Source organism: Balearica regulorum, chromosome 12 (assembly GCF_011004875.1).
Source record: "Balearica regulorum gibbericeps isolate bBalReg1 chromosome 12, bBalReg1.pri, whole genome shotgun sequence".
Taxonomy (NCBI): domain Eukaryota; kingdom Metazoa; phylum Chordata; class Aves; order Gruiformes; family Gruidae; genus Balearica; species Balearica regulorum.
The window spans coordinates 12,058,012-12,079,664 of NC_046195.1; the positions used below are offsets into that span (position 1 = coordinate 12,058,012).

General features: G+C 37.8%; 1 protein-coding gene across 3 annotated transcripts in view; it reads left to right on the forward strand.

Annotated features, from left to right (window-relative positions):
• The window catches only part of GALK2 (galactokinase 2), a 55,381-nt gene that overhangs the window by 18,230 nt on the left and 15,498 nt on the right, over positions 1 to 21,653 (forward strand). For all 3 annotated transcript variants that reach the window (XM_075764369.1, XM_010306881.2, XM_075764368.1), the window contains exons 6-8: positions 7,659 to 7,757; positions 10,490 to 10,642; positions 15,652 to 15,862. In XM_075764369.1, the coding sequence (XP_075620484.1) occupies positions 7,659 to 7,757; positions 10,490 to 10,642; positions 15,652 to 15,862 (463 nt within the window). The remainder of the gene's footprint in view (positions 1 to 7,658; positions 7,758 to 10,489; positions 10,643 to 15,651; positions 15,863 to 21,653) is intronic.

Here is a 21,653-nt window from a genome sequence, read left to right on the forward strand (position 1 = left end):
TTCAGATTAAACTGGTCAAAATGTTAATGAATGTGCATTGGGGAACCATTAGTGTATTGCCGTAGAGAGAGTAAATGTATGCACAGGACTTTTGGCTCAATAGACATTTGAATACTCCAGTTACTTAAATTTCCATGCTGAAGAGACTTTTGGAGCACTGAAAATGACAGTCTAAAAATAACTCATATTAACAAATGTATTTTCTTCATGGAGCTTCCCTTCATGAACAACAAAATTTAAAACAGGAAGAAAATTGGTTTTTGATTTTAAAGATTAGATATCACTACTCCTGCATTGTTATATATAGAAAATCTAGCACATTTAACTTTGGCCAAAATGAACTTACATAAAACCACTGAGGCAGATGTAATTTAATACTATCATTTTATAGAGAAGGTTGCTTTATTTTGGCTGCTGTCATTCTGGATTTGTATATATCAAGTTTCTGGGTAATGTAGGGTAAGCTGTTCCAAAAAAATACTAAGCAACACTAATTCTGTTTTACTAACAAATATTTGCCTGTCTCCTACTCACTAATTGTCTTACTCTTTTAAGGGGTTTAATCTTACACAAGTTTACTTCTTTAAAGGTCTATGTGAGATTGAAAGGCATTGATCACTGGTAGGGAACGTATTGACAGTGACAGTTATATAGGGACAAATTCTATCACAGTTTACATACTGTCCAGACCCATTGCATGAGGGAAAATCAGAGCAGTTGGCCCTTGGCCTCTTTGTGAGCAAGGGGACTATTAAAGGCGAAACTCCCTTATCTGTTCTCACTCAGACAATTCTTTAGGTTTCTATTTTTAGGAAATTTTTTATAAGGGATTATCTGTTCACTTTCGTTATTCCTCGGATACCTAAATAGCTTTGTACATTTATTCACATTCACATTCATTATCAATAACATCAAACTGAGAGAAACTAAAATAAATGATGGGGCAACAGAGAATCAAATGAACTGTATTGGGTGGTTCATAATTTATCATGCTGCTGAAGTATCAGGGTATACGTTATACATGGCCAAATCTAATACAATGTTGGATTGTGCCTGGAAACAGTCAGAAAAATACTCTTTTATCAGTTCTTCAACACTTTTGAAAGACCAAAAATACTCAGTTGAAAATAAAACCCTGAATTTTAGGTGTTTCATATTGAAAAGTAAACAAGCAGAAAAAAATACATACTAGTGAAAAGTATCATTTTACTGAAAACCCATTTTTTCCATTAAAAATCCAAAACAAGGTAACATGATGCAGAGCTATTGATGAGTACTTATTACAAGAAATCTCTCCATCTAGAGTAACTACACATAAGACAACTAATAATAAAAAATCACAACCGTTCTTTGTCAGACTAAATTCTATCTCCACTAATATGATTTCCCAGATGAGACTTTCTGCATGCCGGATAGGAAATCTTGTGGCTCAAAGATAAAACAGTTTTAAGTGGTAGTAATTTCTTTCTTTGTAACCCAAGATTGACTTGCATCCTTATCAGAGAGAACCTTAAATTGTTTCAAACAAAAAACAGAGGTAGTTAGTAGAGCTCCTAGATCAAAGGCTAGCCTAGGTCTGCACATGGGGGCCAGTTGCCTGGTAGACAAACTGGTAAGCGCTGCCTCCTGCAATACATTCTGAGCAGACTTCAGAATTAAGCTTCTGACAAAGAACAGCCTGAAAAAAATACATTTTGTACATTGTTTGGTTTAGATTTTTCCAAATGCTCTAACTAAAGTTGTCTTACATTTAAGAGTTCAGTTTTGAAATCCTTGAGAGACAGCAGCTTCATTAAATAGATTATTCACATAAATTTCTTAATGCTTAATTGCTTATTAGGCGAGTGAATTGTATGCTCTGAGATTCTACTCCTAATGATGTTGCTTTGTATTGTTTTAATTATGGATATTCTCATTTAATATGTTGTATCCTTTTTTGTTGAATAAACAACAAAAATGTTAATATATCACATAAATCACTGATATTAAACATCTCACGTGAAAGCACAGCCAACCTGGCCCATGTACTTGCCGACAGATATAAAAGCAGTTTGCGCTTGTATGTATCGTATTGGGTCTGACATTCAAAAGCTGCAATATTTAGTGTTTCTTGAAAGGTTTAACTCACCTACTACTACTGTTCTGTTATGCTCATCCCTCTCCCCTGTTCAGAGGCTGAACAAACCAATTGTACAAAATAGCTCAAGGTATTGCTGGACTAACTTCACATAGTTAAGTTTCCATCCCAGCTTCCCTGCTTACTCTCAGTCATCTTTCCGACCTCGCAGTCTGCAGAAAGGAACAGTTTGCTTCAGCCATGCTACTGCAAAGCAGGTTTAAGCAAAAGGACTTTGCACAGGAGTGGCTGATGTGATGACATAATCTCACTTGTTGGCTGTGGTGTCAGGATGGTAACCTCAGTGAAAGAGGTAGAATAGTAGTGCTGAACTGGTTGAGGTTGCATTACCATATGGCTATATCAAAGCTAATTAACACATATTTTATGTGGCTCATTTGCCACATAAAAATAGCAAAAGATACACTGAAATTTTCTGTGAGGTAGTCTAAGAAAACCTGTAAGTCTGCCTCTCTCCTTTCTTACCAACCAAGATAGTTAAACTGAAAAAGATTTGGGGAAAAACCACATGAATGATCAAAGGTACAGAATTACCTCCATAAAAGTAAGCTAGAACTCTTTGGAAAAAGGCAATTAAAGGAGGAAGTGATAGAGGTCCATAAAATGATGAATGTAATTGATGGAGTGGATAGGAATCAATTGGTCATTGCCCCTCACTTTATAAGAGCCAGAAGGCATTAAATGAAGCTAGTCAGGTCCCTGTTAATAATCAACAAAAGGAGATGGTTCTTCACCTGACAAGTTGTAGAAGTCCTTGTTACTGGACGTTCTACGTGTTAAAATTTTGAATGAGTTAAAAGGGAGTCTGAACAAGTTCATATATAAGAAATCCATTGTTGGTTATGAAGTGTGCAGACTTCACATTCAGCTCAGGAAGCTCTTCATCAAAAAAGAACGTTCTGGGGAAATATCTATACTTGGCCTTTCAGCCCGCTTTCAGGTACAAGATACAGAACTAGAAGTGGCATTGGTTTGACCCACAAAGGCTGCTTTTATGTTAATATATTCTATATTTTTATTCCAACCGAAGTCTTTTAATGAATTTTAGCTAGTTAACAACCCCTCACTTACTCATGGGCATTATATGCGCTTCCCTTCTTGCCTAGGGTGGTTTGTGGGGTTTTTTTTGGGGGGTAGCGATATCAAAGGAAATATCTCCTGATGTTTGAGCTTTACGTTTTTAATTACTATGGTAAATATATCACTTTGCTTGTTTAATAGTGTAGACAACAGCTTAGGACTTACTAACCGCATGATAATAGTTATTCACAAATGATGACCTGGTCTAGCCAGTCGCGTTGGAAGAATTTCCTTGAACAGTAATACAGACATTCAGAGGGCAGTAGCATATGTGTTGACAGAACAGTTGGGAGAAGAATATTTTTGATTCATCTGATTAAGTAATTTTTGTACTATCATAATGCTACTGTTCAGACCCATTTTTACTTTGATTTTAGTATCTTTTTGTTCCACTTTTCATTACCATCACCTTAAAACGATTTTAAACCCACCCTGCAAAGGTTTCCCTGAGAACATACTCTTTAGAGAAATAAGCCACAATAGTGGAAATCGGGAGGTTTTTGAATTCTCATTTCAGCTTTGTGACTGATTCACATGACTTTGAACAAATCATGTAAATATCAGTGCTGTCTCTAAATTGAAGATAACAGCAGCCTTATAGGAATGCTTTTAAAGTAAAGTATGTAAAATTCTATGAAGACTTAAATTGTGATTTATTAGTGTTTTTGAAATACTGCTTTAGGGATGGAAAAACCATGCTAATGAGTCTTGGGTGCGTAGAACTAGTTTTGTGGTTGGCTCGAAGTGATGTCTAATATGGATCAGAATACGTGGGATGGAAGTGTAGTCTATTGCAGACGGGGTTTATTCCTTCTGCGTATTTCTCATGGTGCTTCATGAAGAACAAATGTCTGCTTTCACCTAGCTCTACAAGAATACCTGTTTAGGACTCCTGCGGAACTCAGTAGGGTGACGTTGTTTATTTTATATGCATAACAGTTGTACTTGGAGCCCTATCAAGGAGTGGCTGGCCACCTCTGACCTACCTGCCTGGCAAGTGATGATGTGGTCTAGCCTGGGGTGCGCTTCCCCTAGATGTGGCTGTGAGAATGCTCTGAGTTACTTCCCTGCAGGAACTGCAGTGCAGCTAGGAGGAAGGTGGTGATGCATGCCTAGGTGTTGTTCAGACATACATTTGAGATGTTGCCAAACCGTGCAGTGAAATCTGGGATCTGAGACGCTCTGTATTTTTACAGGTGAGGCATACACCACAGAAAGATACAAATAGCAGAAGATTCCCCGCCCTAAAGAGCTTCTGAGTGTTGCAAGTTGAATGGAAACAAGGCATTGCTCCGAGATAGGCAAAAGTTCTTTCCTTTTATTACATGGTTCTAGCAAATTTTTTCCTCATTTTCTGTGGAAGTCTAAAGTCAGAGAACTTGTTTAGCAAAATGTGTTTTTTTCAGTTTCTAGTAATGAAGTCACACATATTTAGAGCATTATCATCTAAGAATCCCAAGTAGCAATTAGTAATTACAAAGAGGGGGAAGGTACTCCTCATTTTGTTGAGCAAATAGAGCCATGATGAATTAAAGGGACTTTCAATCACCAGAAACTTTATGTGGAGCTGGAAATTGAGCCCAGACCTCCTGATGTTCGGTTCACTGTTTCAGTCATATGACCATCCTTTTCCAAGTATCAAATATGTACACAAGACTCTCCAGATTAGTCTTCACATTAGTTTCCAATGCTGCAATTCAGTTCCTCTGAACTTTGCCCTTTCCCTTGTTTTAGGAAAAAGGCAAACATTTGCCCATTTGTCTCAGTAGTAAGTAGGAACTGCTTTCTATACAGATGATGATTTCTTCTCCATTCACATGCTTCTCATCCTAGTATTAGAAGGCCAGCCTGTGTCAGCAAGGGCCTGTTTAAATTAGAAACCAAATAATGTTTCAGGGATGCCTTGGGCTGTCTTGTGGAGAGGGTTCTTCTCAACCCTTGCCAGTTACTACTTGGTGGTCCTGCCAATCCTTGCTGAGTTTCAAAACACAAGTTGCTCAAGCTTGAACAGCGCTGTTAGCCCAGCATACGCAGCTGGACAGCTGGTGAGCTGGGACGAAGCAAGGCCCAATGCTTAACCAAGCACAATTCACCAGACCATGTAAAGGGACAGGGGAGTGGCACTGTCCTAATTGTTAACATTCCTCCTCTGCAAGACTTCTCCTGATATTTATTTAATAAGCCCAGGCTTATAAAGTCTAAACTATTTAAGCAATCAAGTGGTAGCTGATGTGTACATGGAGACAACATGCAGCCAGACTAAGTGAAGGGTGAAATGCAAATTTCTGACTTTGCAAAGCTTTATCTGGCAATTGCAGATGACATAATATCTCAGACAGCTGTGGCCAAGTGTGGAATATACATTGCAAGTACCTCAGGAGCTGTACTTGAAGCCAGGTTTGCACCGCCACAGCTCCTATTTAAGTGTGCATGACCAGTGTGCTGGTCTTTTTCAGCCAGCGTGGAGAAGTTTGTGTTGCTGCCAGTGAGTAACATTCATGAACTCCAGTCTGATGTCTCCTGCCAGTGGCTACAAAAGTCAGGGATGTGGTATTGCTCTGTTCTCAGGGGGGCGAAAGGCAGGTTCAGCAGAACTGGCTGAAACATGCCTGCATTTCCACATCCCAGCAAGAGATGTTTATAAATAGGTACACCTTCAAACGCAGAAATGGATGAGCATCTAGAGACTGCTGTGTGTGGAGGTTTGTCCTTTCTTTTCCGTGGAGCTGTTGCAGAGTATTTTAGCATTAAATGGAGGAAAAAAGCATCATTACATTCATTAGCATTTCATTCAGAACTATTTCCAACTTGTAGTGGAGCAGGGATGCATGGTGACCGGATGTTAAACTTTCATTGATGGAATGAAGAAGTCTAAGGTTCAAACTGGAAGTGGGACTGCTTGGAGTGGGCGTGGGACAAGGGAGATGGCACTGGGAGATGGCTTTTGTTAAAGAGAAAGAACACCAAAATGTGTGATGTTCCTATACTTTCTCAAGAAAAATAAAAGAAGCATCTCAATTTCAGCTCATCTTTAAAATACACAAAGGAAAGACAGAGCAAAAAAGGAGAGTATTTTTGCTGATTGTACTTTCTATCTATTAATTGTCTTTTTTGTGTGAGTGGTCATTTACCATGTTTTATTCAAAGAGATCCAATCTGCATAGTTTTAGAGTAACTTTGTTAACGTTCTTTTGATAACTTCTGCTTATCAGCCTAAGGCTTATTGGCCATAACTGCGTTGTGAACTGAGTAAATTGGTTGTTAGTGCATTTGCAGCCAGTTCAGCCTGATTACATTTATTTAAGCACCAATTTTACAACTTTTTCTGTGGTGCCATTACAGAAATTGAGCGAGCAAGCAGGCAGGCACCCTGCACATACCTCTCTCTTAGCACAGTGATTTATTGCCTCTATCTGCTGCCTTTTACAGCTGTGTGCTGGCTAATGTCCCTGCCTTACTGGTTAGCTTGTTTCAATCCTGTGATGCTAGATCCTTAGCGTGGAATTGGAATCTGACTTTGCCACCAGACTGAAAAATGGACAGCGGCTTTTCTAAAGTTCTTTTCCCATCTTCTTGTGGTTACTTTGTGCTTAGAAAAACAAACTGGCAGGGGTCATAGTAGGTGGACATGGATGCTTTCTTTTTGACCTACTTCTTTTTGACTAGTCTATTTTCTTCAACCATTCTCCAAGGCTTCTTTTGTGTTTTCTTTTGACTTGGCCTGATGGTTGAAAGCTTAACTGTAAATTATTAGTTTTGACAGTTATGATAGTGATATTCCACCCTCCCATAGTATCCTCTGACCTGCAGGTATCAGAATGCACAAAGATATGCCTAAAATGTCACAAAAGAATGCAAATCACATATAGTTACAAATTAGTTCAGATAAACAATGTAAGCAGAGTACAGTATCTCAAGGAGAAATGACAAGCACTGCTGATTAGAGTATTTACAGTGAGAAAGGGTTTCTGGGTTAGGTTCAATACATAATTTCTGATTATGGAGTCAGTGCATTAAAAGAGTATAAAGTAACAGCTTGCCATTTTTCTGTAAGCTACCAAGACGCATATATAGATGGATTCAACTAATAAATCAACAAAATACTGCCTATTGAGATGGAGGGGTGTGAGGTGAATGAGGAAGATGAGAGGAGGACAGCTACAAGAGTTAAGCATCTAAACAAGGATACCCTGAAAAGCATCTGGTTATGGTGGGTCCAGTGGAAGCTGAACAGTTGATTCTCTTTTGCTTCAGAACAAAAGCAAAAAAGGGGCCCTGTGGCATCCTGGTTGATACCAGCTTACACTACTTGGTATGTGAGAGACAATGGTTTCAGAGCTCTGTCATTATCCACTTTGTTTTCTCACTAGTTCATATGTCAGCAGTATAAAAGTATCATCTTTAACCTTGGCTGAAGGTTCACATGTTAATTTTTTTTCAGGTAGAACTTGCAGAAATTTGCACAAAGAGCGAACGTTATATTGGCACAGAAGGTGGAGGAATGGACCAGTCCATCTCTTTTCTGGCAGAAGAAGGAACTGTATGTGGATCTTTGTAATCTAAACTAACAATGTAATATTAATTTATGTAAACAAAAATAGCTTCATATATATCTAGCATAAAGACAAGAAACTGGAATACCTTAGTAAGCAGTATAAGAACCATTGGTTTGCAAATGAAACGGAAATTATATGTACAATCAAGTATGACAAGTTTGAAGGAATAAGATGATGAAAATGAGAAATGGCAAGAAGGAGGAAAGAAAAGATGTGGGGAAAGATGTACTCTAGAAGAGCAGGTCCCATGCTATTTGGCTAATTCATCGATGAACTTAGAATGTTTCCCATATAATGAAATCTGAATGGTCGGTATGCCTTGTATTCAGTGCAAATGGGATAATTATTACAAAAATGCTTTCTTGAAACTTCTTATAAGCAAACAGTTCTAGGAAGTTTTGCCAGGTCCAGTTACAAAGACAATGGAGACTTTTTTCCCCCCAGTTTTGTTAATTCCAGACAATTCTGTGGCTAGATTCTGATGTAGAAGGCATGTAGCTGTCTTAAATGTGGTGACAGAAGGTGGACTAGCAATGATGAACAGGACCTGCCAAGTTATGCTTGAGTGCTTGCAGTGGAATTTACAGTGGAGTTCATCCCTGTCCCAGAAGGTGCACAGGACTGCAACTGTTCAAACCTAAAACCTGTCAAAATACTTTAATGGAAATTAATGTAGCATTTCATGATAACCTTTACTTTCCTTACAATTGTGATATTATATCTCTACAGCTTTTGTTCCTCAGTGCCGTATCTTGGATGAGCTTAAAACAGAAAATAAGCTGTTTCCTAGAATTACACCAAATGTTTCATTCCATCATGAGACACATGATGGAATTTCAATTTCACATCACCTGTACCTACTCTACACCTTTCCTTTACACTTTGCACTGTTAGTAGTAAACACACAGCTACCTGAATGCTGAAGGAAGCACTATATTTTCCTGGTATACACACAGATGATCATATAAGTGGAAGCTTGTCTGATATACAGATGTGGTGATCAAAAAGGAAAAGAAAATGTCAGAAAAGATTAGAAGAGAAATTGTGAACAAACCAGAAAATATCCTTGCATCAGTGTACTTGCAGTTCTGGCCTCCCATCTCAAAAAAAATATACTAGAACAAGACGAGTACAGTAAAGGAAACTGAGGTTGCTCAAAGGTGTTTTTATATATGAGCATTGACTGAATAATTTAAAACTTTTCAGATTGGAAAACAAGTCTCTTCAAGGGTGATATTTTGAAGCCCTGTAAAACCCCTGAATGGGTAAGAGAAGGTAAATTGAGAATTCAGTGTTTTTCATAACCGAAGAACTAATAGAAACACAATGACATTAGCAAGCAGCCTCTTAAAAACAAACAAGGAAATTTGTTGGGTTTTTTTTCCGAAACATTCATTGTTAAATTGAGAAATGCCATACATTGTGGAAGGCAAAAGTTTAAAAATGGTTCCAACAAAGACCTTCTTGGGTGCACTGATAGAGTATTAGCCTATTTGTAGCTATTAAACATAATGGTCCAATGTTTCTTCCAGTGTAAGTATAACTGCCATAATCTTTGCTTATGAAAAGCTGGAAAAATATACCCAAAAACCAGATTGCTTTGTATATGTCCTATTTTTATATTCCTCCTAAATATCCATTTATGGCTACTGTCAGAAACAGGACACTGGACCAGCTTAGTGGTACATTCTGATCTAATGTAGCAGTTCTTAAAGGGTATATTTAAATGTAAGCAAGCTTGTCTGTCTTGATAGTAATTTTGTGACGTGGTCCAGAATCTCAATGGCAGGGAGTAACACACATGCTGTACATAATGTACAAGCAGATTTGTCATTGTTTATTTAGCACTCTGGCTGCTCAAGGAACTCTCTGGGGGTGAACAATGCCAAAACCAGTAAGATGTCCCGGCTTGCAGAGTTACAGTCTATTCTAAGAAGCCAAAGCAGGGCACATGATTTACAACTTATCCCAATGAAAAACCAGATGTGAATTTAATCTCTTGATTACATTACATCCTGAATTATTTAATTAATGGATGCCTAGCTTGTTCCATGAAAAGGTCACAAAATCTTGGGAACATCTTATGCAGCCTGTGTAAGGCATCTGTGAGGCAAGACAGTCTCTTATGTCAGAAGAAAGGAGACAGTAACTACATTTTTATATGTAGTTTTATTTCATTTCTCTGATTTAATTTCTCTGATTGCCCACATGTAACATGATCGCTGTCTCCAGTCAGTCCTAAAATTATGGTACTATTCTGTACCTCAGTGAACTAATCTTGATTTAGTGGAAAATTAGAAAACTAAGGGGGAGATGAACATTGGTGAAGGAAAAGGGAATGTGAAGCCCCTTGTTTCTAGTGGCACGCACATTAGCTTCAGCCAGGCCTGGTACTTTTCTGTAGATCAAAGAAAAACTGTTGTGTTAAACAGGCAAGAAAAATAGGTTGGGTGGGGTTCTGTGAAATGCTGAAAAAAACCAAAGACTTAATGGAAACATTTTAAAATCCAGCTACAAGGGAGAGGTTTGAAATGTATGTGTAACTTGGCCAATGAGGTTAAACCTCTTTTCTCACTGTTTCATGTCAGTTTTCTTTCCTTAACTGTCCCTGGATTTTCAAGAGAAAAAACATGCAAATTTGCATTTGATTTATAGAACTAAGTGCACTGTTAGCTAGTGGTAAATTAAAACTAACCATTCATTTTTCTTTCAATAGGCCAAGTTGATAGAGTTCAGTCCTCTGAAGGCAACTGATGTTAGACTTCCAAGTGGAGCAGCGTTTGTTATTGCTAACAGTTGTGTTGAAATGAATAAAGCAGCAACTTCTCATTACAATATTAGGGTAATGGAGTGTCGTCTGGCTACAAAGGTAACGTATGGCTTATGTCAAACTCTAATGAAACCTTCATCTAAATATGTGCTTTTTTCCCACTTCTGACCAATCATTTCTTTAACACCTGGCTAGGTGCTACTTTAAGTAGCATTTTTCTTTCCAGAACCAGACACCTCCATCTCTGCAGAAACAGAACTCCTGCCGAGTTTAATGGAAGTGCAAGGACTGTGCCCTTATATAGAAGATTATGTGATTTAGTTCTATTCAGTTTATTTTGTATTATATTTCAATGGAGGAAATAAGTCTATTTTTCAGCAAAAGTATTCTCAGTTAATAAGATAGACTGTTTCTAATTAAAGCTGAATAATGACAAATAATGGAAAGCAACCCGTGTGGTCATATGTTTATATGTATATATGGCAATAGATGTGTACTTTCTAGGATTTAGAGGACATCAAAGCTACTAGTTGGAGGCCTGGAAGTAATATTGGAAATGCTGAATAGCAGCGTGTATGTCAGTGTAAAGTTTAAAAACAGGCTTGAATCAAAACTCAACATTTAGGTTGTGCAGCCAGTTTACAGCTTGCAGTTATCTCAAAATGGACGGAATTTGAACATGAAAAATCCAAGTTCTGCTTTAATTCTGGGTTTTGTAGACCATATGTTTAGGAATATGCAGATGTAGGGTTTGATTTGAGATTGTTATAGGAATACAGTGGATTTTTCGTTCACTAGATTGAGGAGTAAGCATAAAGATTCACTGCAATTATACCCAATGTAGTGTGCTTTCTGAAAGAACAGAATTCAGGTCATAAAGTCTAGATGAAAGTTTTAAAAACTGCAGCATGGAACTCCTTGCCACAAAACATTTGGCCAAAATCTGAGCAATACTGAAAAGTACTTTGAGCATCTGTTGGCATCATAACTCTATGAAAAATTACCATAGTTAATTGGAGAGAAAAAAAAAAAAAAAGAGTTGAAGAGATGATCACGTACTGACAAAATGTAATATAAAATATTACGTTGAGATATTTTTCCAGGTGGGAAGATAAATTTAAGATGACTTTTAATATGGGCTTTAAACTCAAGTATAAAGAACATAGCTGCATTTTAGATCTGTATAAGATATGGTAAAAATGATAGCACCAATGACCATAGCTAAAGTTGTCACTGAAGTTAATAAAAAGATTCTTATGCCATTAAGCAAATCAAGATAAGGACCTCTCTCTATGTTGGCTCTGGCATAACTGATAAATCTCTAATGATAGTTAATTGACTAAGCATGTACTTTAGGAAGAGCTTCTTTTGGAAATTTTTTTGCATAAGAAACAGAGAGCCTTCAGAGATGATCTAGTCTAAAAGGCAAACTACAATGAGTGCATGAAGTTGTAAGACCTTTTGAAGTATTGTTCCATATACCAGATTTTGTGAATTGAATCACAGTTTTCTAAATTGCTTTAAATTATTGGTCCTGTGCAGTAAGCTGAAAAGGTGGTAAGGAAAGATGATTTTTTTTTTTTTACATTCCTGTAAGCTATGATGCAATTTCTAAAAAGGTACCTTTACCAGATGCTTGATTTTAAGGGGACTAAGAACATACACCTGTCTATTTTAAAACATATGCTACCCAGATGGAAAGTTGCACACGCTATAAAAATACACTGAGCCAGGAAAAGACTGTCTTCAGGAACAGGTCACAGTGGGGTGAAGGAGGGCAGGTATGTAAGTGGAAGCAGGGAAGTCTTTTAAGCACCATTAAGCTAATGGAACTATGAAATAACATGCTGGGCCTCGCAATAACGCTTTAAAAGAAATTCTCATTGGTAAGTGCCTTAGGGTAGGCTTTTTTTTCCCCTTTCTGCTTTAGGTCATTCTAGAATTTCATAGTGTTTGCAGAAAGTAAAGATGCCAACACAACATATCCCCCTGGAATTAGCGTAGAACATTTTTATATCAGTCTGTCCTACAGCAAGTGAGCTCTTGATCATCCTCACAGAATTAACTTTCTCAGATTCTGCTCTTTTCCCTTCCCTTCTTGACAGTCATTCTTTTGCTTTTTTTCTTCTTTTGCTATTCTTGTTGTAGCCTCTGAGTGCTTTCCTGTACTCCATTAAACAGTATGTTTAAAAATGTTTATGTTCTGCAGAACACTCACAATTCCAGAAGACATTAACTTGTACTTTCTACTTCAGAATACTCACACAGTAGGTGCTGCAGGATGAATACGAGCGTTAGTGAATGCTGTGTTCTCCCCTGCTTCACCATGTGTGGTTTGCTTCACTGTCAGCTATACAGCAGTGCCAAGAATGTCTACAACTGGAATACCATATAGTTAATCAACTAATGTTTGTTAAATGTGGAAAGATGCTCAGATGACATTAGAGAAGCGTAAAGTGTAATAAAGTGACATTGCTGTGTAAGGCCTAAGTATTCCTATACTCCTCGTCAGACTTTCTTTTATTTATATTTATCCTATCGTTTACTAAGTACATTTTCCTCTCAGTTACTTACAGTTCTCCAGTGTGCCTGTGTTGAACAATAGGGACAATAAAGGCTGCAGATGCTATATCCTGGCAGTTAAGAGCCAGCTGGATGATGTCCACATCTTTAATCCATCTAGTCAGAGATCATCAAGAAAATACCCAACTGTGGGATCAGCATTGGGATTACTTTTGTACATTTAATAGATGGGATTTTTTTTTCCCATTTCTGTACCGTGTCCATTACAATTTGAGCTGCTGCAGCTAGGTTGTTTTTGAAAACCATTTCTGTTTGCCCGTAACATTTTTCCTAGTACTATGAGAATTGAAACTTTGCTATGCGCAGTATAGACCTTTCCAACAAAGCCCTGCCCCACTAGCCTGACAGGGTCAGTTTCCAGTTGGAACATTTGACCTGTAAAACCCTGGTATAGTTAGCTCATCTAAAATACAGCATCTGCTTGAAGTGTAGAAAGAGCAACAAATGTGACAATACACATGACATATTTCTACACGGGATTATTTATTTAAAAAGGAAGTAGAAAAAAATTTGTTGCCTTATAGAACATAATTTTCGTAAATTCTTAGTTCTTTTTAACTTCTGGTAATAAAGTCTAAGGGATGCTGAACATTAGGATTAAAGTATGAAGAAAAAAACTTCCATTCATTTAGCACCTTGAGGCACATGTCACAAATATGCACAAACATAAGAGATACTGCGTATTTAAGTAAAACAAATGAAGCAATAATTGTTATTCTAACTTATCAATAAGTAAGCTAAAATATAATTACATAAAGGCTGCGGAGTTCTAGGTACTCTGAGCCTTTGCAAAGCAGGCCAGAAGTGACTTAATCTTTTACAAGAAAATTTTCTCACCCTGATTTCTACATTAGCCACTAGACAGTGCTGCTTCTTTCTCTACCACTGAACATACAAAACTGTGTTTTAGATGGCGACAGTCATATGATGAGGATTATGATTAGATTTTGTTTGTTCTGCTCTACTGAGCTTCGCATAAATCTTAGCAAGTCACTAGATGGCACCAAAAGTAGTTAATTTTTATATACTGTAATAAAGCAAAACTGGAAGAGCCCCTGCAAAAGCACTGTTGGAGGAGAGCAGGAGGGTGAGAATCTATAGCAGATAGTTGGGCAGCGGATCTTCTGCTTAAATTTTATGCTGTAACTTTGCACAAGGCAAAGGAAGTACTTTTCAAACTTGCAGGTAAATCCCATGATTTTTTTAACCCAGGAAGTTAAATGGCTTTGTTGAATTGAGACATAAATGATTTCAAACGAATCTCTCAAAACCAGTTTTTATTGAAAAGAATAACAGAACACACTGGGTGAAATCTTGGCACTGTTGATGAGAAGTTTTAATGCTGATTTGAATAGGAAAAGGATTTCATCTCCTGGTCTTGCTGCACTGGTTTAAACCCTCTGCAACTATACAGCCTGATCTGGCATACTTGGAAGCTTTAATCTCAATTTAAATGGTGCAGAATTGGAGGTATATCATGAGCTCATGAATACAGTAAAACGACATTGCCATGTACCTGCTAATCTGTGTCTGACTCTGTAGTAATCTGTTGAAATTAAAGGTGGAGTGTCAGTAGGATCCCACAATAACCACGTAATATTCTTCTATAATTCATAATATTAAAAATATTCCACCTTATGAGGAAAGCTGCTTTACTCAACCATTTTCATTAGGCACATGCTACACATGTAGCAACCTTCCAGAGAAAAGCCTCTTTGACATATTTCCTTTTAGCATTCTGGTGCGTTGAAGTAACTACTGTCAATTGCTAAAACATCACAAAGGTACAGAAAGCATGATGTCATTGTCTGGAGTAGGAAAAACATATATATCTATAAGTAATTAGCATCATAGCAATCATGTGGGAATGGAGCAGATTCTGACTAACACATCATAACCTTCCTCTAAGGCTCAAAACTTCCTTCAAATGGGATGTTAAAAGAACGTACTTAAAATTTACTGTAAATGCTAGAGATTGAGAAAGGTTATGGTTAATTCTCCCACACAAATCTTACGCCTACTTTCATATTTTTAAGGCTGTCATAAGAAAGAGTTTTAATGGCAACCTCAAATGTTCATCAGAAAACACCAGGAGCATATTGGAAAGGTCAAACTGAGGTTTAAATGTTAAGGCAAATCCTAACAGTACAGCAACAGACTTCTTAGGGACTTTTAGTGTTACAGTATCGTAGCATTTGTATAAGCAATTGAATGTGATTGTAAAAGGTTAATAAATGCTTAAAGTAATAACATCCATGGTAAAGGATAAATCACTGATATCACAGAAATAATGCCAGGAGGGCTTTTACAGGTAATATCTGATTTGAGGGAAGAATATCTATGATTCACAGACCTCTTATAAATAAATATAATGATTATCTGCTGTGTACTGATAGAAAATAGCTTCTGATGATTCCCAATTAAGAAGTAAAAAGAGCAAATGGGTCTTAAAACTATCTTAAAATGGGCAATTAAATAGTTCTAAACAGGAAAGCACAGTATTGTGTTTATTTTCTGAATTTCAGCTTCTCTCAAAGTCAAAAGGCTTGGACTGGAAAACAATGTTAAGACTCCATGATGTGCAAACCAAGCTAGGAGTTAGCCTGGCGGAAATGCTGACCATTGTTGAGGACGTATTACATCCTGAGCCTTACAGCACAGAGGAAATTTGTAAATGCCTGGGAATTAGCCTGGAGGAGCTCCGCTCTCAGATCCTTAGTCAAAACACGCAAGATGGTAAGTATATATGAAATGGTGGGTTTTAGTGTACAATATTTGTATTACATAAAAGTTTATGTATTAATAAGTGGTGCAGGTGGAAGTCTTGCCAGAATACTCCCCAGAGTCTTGGATGGCAAGTGAGAGAATTGATACCATGATTTTTATTCTAACTTTAAAGTTAAAATAGAGCAAAACTTTGATTTTGATGGAACTGTTTCTAAAATGGTAGAAGTAGCTGATCACTTACTATTTTAGATTAACCTGTGCTGTTTGAGAGTCATCTCTAAATAACTGAGGTTTTATTCTAGGGAAAAGTCTAAACTAGGCTTCCTTTTTTGGCAGTAGCTCTAACAAACCAAATACTTTGGGTGGTTACGGAGTCATTAAAATGAATCCTATCTGGTCTCCCTTAACTAGTGTTAAAGGCCAGCATAGATGGAGCTTGTGTTTCTGTTCTGAATTGATAAATACATGATCACTTCATCAAACATGCTCTGGGCAGCAAGTCATCTAGGTCTCTCCTGAGAAAGAGGTTTCTGTCACTATCAGTATTTTTTTTCCTTTTAGGAAAATGGTGGTGGAGGTGAACAATTTACTATTTAAAGTATTTCCCATGTATTATTGCTTATGATTATACCACGTAGTCGTGAGCACTGGCACACATGGAATGGATCCTGGGTACATATAGTAGGGTTGCTAATAATACTGAATACTAGAACATTTATGAAAAAATTAATTTGCATTCATAACAGGTTTCCAACTGAGATCAGAATCTTTCTTTAAGAACTGAAAATAATCCCTACTTCATAGTTTCCATTCTGCGGCCTTAATACTTCTACTGTTTCGCAGGTGAACTGTATCCTTGACGGCTCTTCCCAAGACTGCTTTCAGGGATGTATATATTTGATGTATATAAATCAGTAACATATCTATGTATACTGATGCTTATATTTAAATAATCTGTGTATCTGGAACAATTGTAAACTTTATATATTGACCAAGGACCAGGTCCATAATCTAGAACCTGTTTTGCAGCCCAGTGGTATCAGAGAGTATGAAACTTTATTGTATAATTACATTGCCAGAGGTACCAGCATGAAATGTGGTGTCTAATCCAGCTCTGTATCTCCACAGAAAGAGTTCTGATAACTCTGTGCTGTATGTACATGAGAAATACACTGAACCGTGTACCTGCACTCTGCAACATTTTCATGGGACTCACAACCTTGTAGAATCTTTTGTGCTGTCCCCTTACTTTCCCCTTCATGAAGCCATATGAGACTATTAACTTACAGATGTTTATATTCCTTATACCCAGGTTTGTAAAACAAAATTCTACAGTTCTGTAGAACTGAATTGTTTATACAGGTTATTTTGATTTTTTCTAAAAACCAAAGTCTGGATAAAAAATTTAAACATAAAAGCTGTAGAAGAAACTCAAAGGAGATTTTATACTGTGGCTCTGAATAATGTTTGCAGATGTTTGCTGAACAGAATCTCTTAAACTTGCATGACCATGATTTCATTTGATAAGGCCAATTAAAATGGGTTATGCTGAAAGCCTCTTTGCATGTACAGTGTAAAATTAAATAACAGATTTCTGTAAAACTATATGCAAAGAAGAAACAAGACAGACACAGAAAGGAGGAATCTAAATCCACTGTTTGTTTTTGTTACACACTAAACAAATTACATTTTATGTTGGCTTTGGAAAACCAGAGGCTGTTTGACAAAAAATATTTTTCTTCTTTCCCCTCTGCTTTCCCACTATATTTTAATGACAATGCCTGGCTTCTTCATGTGAGAGAAAACATACCAACAAATAAGTTATCTCTGCAGAGAATTTCAGAATGTTGCTGAACTTTTGTTCAACATGAAGAAACAACCATAACATTTAGGGTATCTTTCTTCCTTTGTACACATGTTATCAGCTTTTCTGATAAAATACTATAAGCTTAAGGGTAAATTATTTGCATGACAATTGCTATTTAGATAATTTACTGGATTTTGAGCTTTCTCTGTGGCTGAATATAAATTGCCAGTAGTTTTAATTTTTTGTATTATTCAAAGCCCAGTGATAGTTACAAATATGTTTTGTACTGGCATTGTATCTCATGTTCAAGGATTTGAAAGTGCTATGTAAATATTATTTTAGCCTTAAGTCTAGCTTCCCCTCCTCTGCTCCTCCAGCGATGGTACTGTATGCTTACATAAAGTTTTACAAGTGTATAAGGCTGACCACAGAAAAACTCCACATCCAAAAGAAAAATGGTATGGACAGGCTTTGGGCAAGTCCCAGGCCAGGTCTGGAAGCACACAGCAACTTTGCATCCCTTTTATAGGTAGGTACTCCAGGGTTTCTGCAGGTCCCCACTGTACAGCCCACTCATTCCCAGGTTTGGAGAAGTACAGATGGTGCCTCTCTAAACGTCTTGCAGTTGTTCCTTGGCCAACTCAAAATCCTGAGTTTAAATCCCCCTTGCAAATGTTTACACATGGATTGTACTTGTGGCTTCTGAACATTTCTAGAAAAATAATATTTATTACTGTCTAAGGTGCCCTATGCCATAATTTTGTCTTGGACTTGAGTACTTCACAGAACATTTAGTGTGTGGTGATTGTGGGACATTAAGTATTTATAAGCTTCACCACAAAAGGATATTCTCCTGTAAAACAGTGTATTCCTTTAACCACGAAATGTTTTTTTCCTTCTTGAATGAAGTATTTTTAAACCCATTTTTCCTTTTCATGTATAAAATTGTAATCTAATTTTGACATTTAAACCTGGGAATGAAATCACCATGGGAGGAGCCGGCTTCCATTTGCTGTGTCGATTTGGCTGTTGAACTGCCCTCCTATTTGTCCCCTGAAAAGAGAATTCTAAATCTGTGCTGTAGCTTCACTGAGTGGTGCTTGAATAGCCTTTCATTCCCACTGCCAAGTAATTTGTATTAATAGTGATCTCAGTGCAAGAACAGTTTCAGCTTTACTTGCACAGACAGGCATACTTGAAGATGGACTCCCAGCCATTCTGTCAGGCTGCTCTGGGGTACGTAAAGCTTTGCCATGTGCGTTAGCAGAGTGCCCTTCTCTTACAAGAACAGAAGTTACCTCCAAAGTGGTAAGACCTAAGAGCGCTTCCCAGCTTGAGGGTCCACATGCTACTCCAGCCTCAGCCTAATCCGTGTCATGGAGAAGTTTGGGAACATACCACCCTCTTCCACAAAAACCCGGTTTACTTGGGATGAGCCCTAGAGAGGTGGCCACTCCAGGCAGACGCCGTACAGCTGCCTGCCGGATCAGGCCTTTGGGGTGTGCCACAGGTTAGGCACAGGCACTGAATGGTGTACGTTAGTTGCAGAAGCCTTGTCAAAGCTAGCGTTCCTCTGGAGGAAGAAATCACTTTAAGCCAGTAGGTATCATCTCAAAGCAGGTGTCTGCTAAATGGGTCACTGAATCTAGCAATGACTTGTCCCCTGGTTTATTTTCAGAAAGTCAGATTGCAAACAGTTACTTGAGCAGTCCCAGTAGAGTAACTGTTCCCCACTTCAAGTGGGGAGTTCACAATCTGGCTCAAATTAAAGCCATCTGGCAGCATTTTCTTATATACATTGTGAGCCAGAAACCTTCACCCTCATCATGTTCAATCAGCAGGATGCCTAACAGAGAAGGGTACTATTCCACATGAGTAATGGTGGTAGAAACTGTCCCCTACATGATTTCACGTCGGTGAGTTTTTCCTCTTGTAAGTTTCTAACAGTCCCATCAGCCATGTGTAGCTCATTAATCTACAGCAAAACATATCTTAAGAAGCTGCCAAAGCAACTACCAAAAAAAAAAATATATATAGCCTGAAGAGGTTGGTCTTTAGCTAAAGGTCAGATAGAATTGTACAGAAAGCCTCTAAAGAAAGGAATCTGCTGAAGTTGAAGTTGTAACAAATAATATGAGTTGCTGAGAAGCCACAATGTTTAATTATAAAGAAAAAAAATCCCTGTAAATGGAGTGGACAGGTTTGGACAATTTTTGTAAAGCTAAATTTAAAAATATGACCATACAGTTGAAAACCCACAGTAAACTTCTCTCTTATATTTAATTAACGCACAGTTGTTTGGGATTAATAGCCCAGGATTTCTGTTTGGTTTTGAGAGGTTTTATATGGAATTTGGACAAACTTTCATTAATGTTAGTCTGCTGTGTCTTAACAACTTCGCAGGTTCTTCCTGCAGTGCAAGCTATTAATGCACTAGAAAATGCCACCATTTCTTTCAAGGGCGTTTGGGAGTTTGTAAGTGAATTGAATTTACCTGTTCATGGATGACAATACAGAAATCCTCTGCAGAGGAGCAAAGCTAGGGTGCAGAGAATCCACCAAGGGTCAGCAGGAGCTGCTAACATTCTCTGAAAAATAGGTAAGAACTAGTAATACAAAGCACTTAACAGTGGAGAAGATTCCTTCTAGAAGATACACTGCATCCCCCTTTGAAACTGCAGAAACACAGGTAGTGAGGCTATGACCTGGGAGGTGGATTAGCTGCTGCAGTAGCAGGCTGAATACAGGTGAAATGTGTTAAAAACTTAGTGACAAAAACATCACTAACAGCAGACCCAGGTACAGGATTCCTTGTCCGCCTTGAAGTTTTCTTTGGTCTAATTTTGACTTTGCAGATTTGCTTTAGTTTCTTCTGATCTGTTTGTGTTTCAATCCGTAAAAGGTATCACTCACCCTCATTGAGTCCACAAGAAACTTTGTGTGCAGCTGATACCATACAAAATAAACGACAATCTCCATGCTCTCTTTTCAGAAAGGTACAAAAGAGACCCTGAGATTCTGACTGTGTGAGTGTGTCTAGAACTAAAACAGTTCATTACTGTATGGCAGTGGGCTATGCAGAACGTGGCAGAGAGGAAACGTGTAGTGATTGTCAAAGAACAGTTTTTGAGTGTGATTCTGGTTCAAGACTAGATCCTCAGCTGATACAAATCTCCATCAGTCTGAATGGCACAATATGGCAGAGCACCTGTACTGGATATTGCACAGATCCCCTTATGGAAGAAACATTACTTTAGACAAGCTGTAGACAATTGCTCTTAGGTCAGCATAGCAGCCAGCTAGTTTCATTGCACCAGAGGTTTTAGGTTCCTCTCTAGTCACCAGATGTGCTGTATCAGTGGTATTACCATAAGAATCACCCAAATTAATGAAGGATCGACTTTGATGATACTGAGCAAAGACCTGGGCAACCCGGACCTCAGGTGGGATAAACAGTTCCCTAACCTACCCTCTTCACTGACAGAACATGGACCTGAGGGTACCTGTACCCCTGATTTGCAAACAAATTTAAGTGGGAGAAATCAGGCCTTTGTAGTTTACTGGATTAGGAAAGTATATTTTCAGTCAGATTAAGTACCTAATTTCCATATGCTATAATAGATGTAAGGATCCACATGCTTTTAAAAATCTGGCATGAGTTCCCTAAACCCCGCTTTTTTGCTCTCCTTTGAGCACCACAGAGGGCAAGACCATATAACCCAGTCCTGTGCAACACTGGAAGGTTTACTTTCAGGGCTTCAGTTTTTCCTCTTTCAGAACACTCCAGCTTTAACTCAGATATAAACTAATCAGTCATGTGCACTTTGGTTCTGTTTCTTTCAGCCGTGACAGAGTATGGCTTAGGAAATCAGTCCTTTTTAATTGCAAAAAATGTGGCCGCATGAAGCACGCAGATTCTGATCAGTTCCTGCACTCTTCTAAAATCACAACCTCCATAGCTCTATGGCATGTCCTATTAATTCAGATTTTATT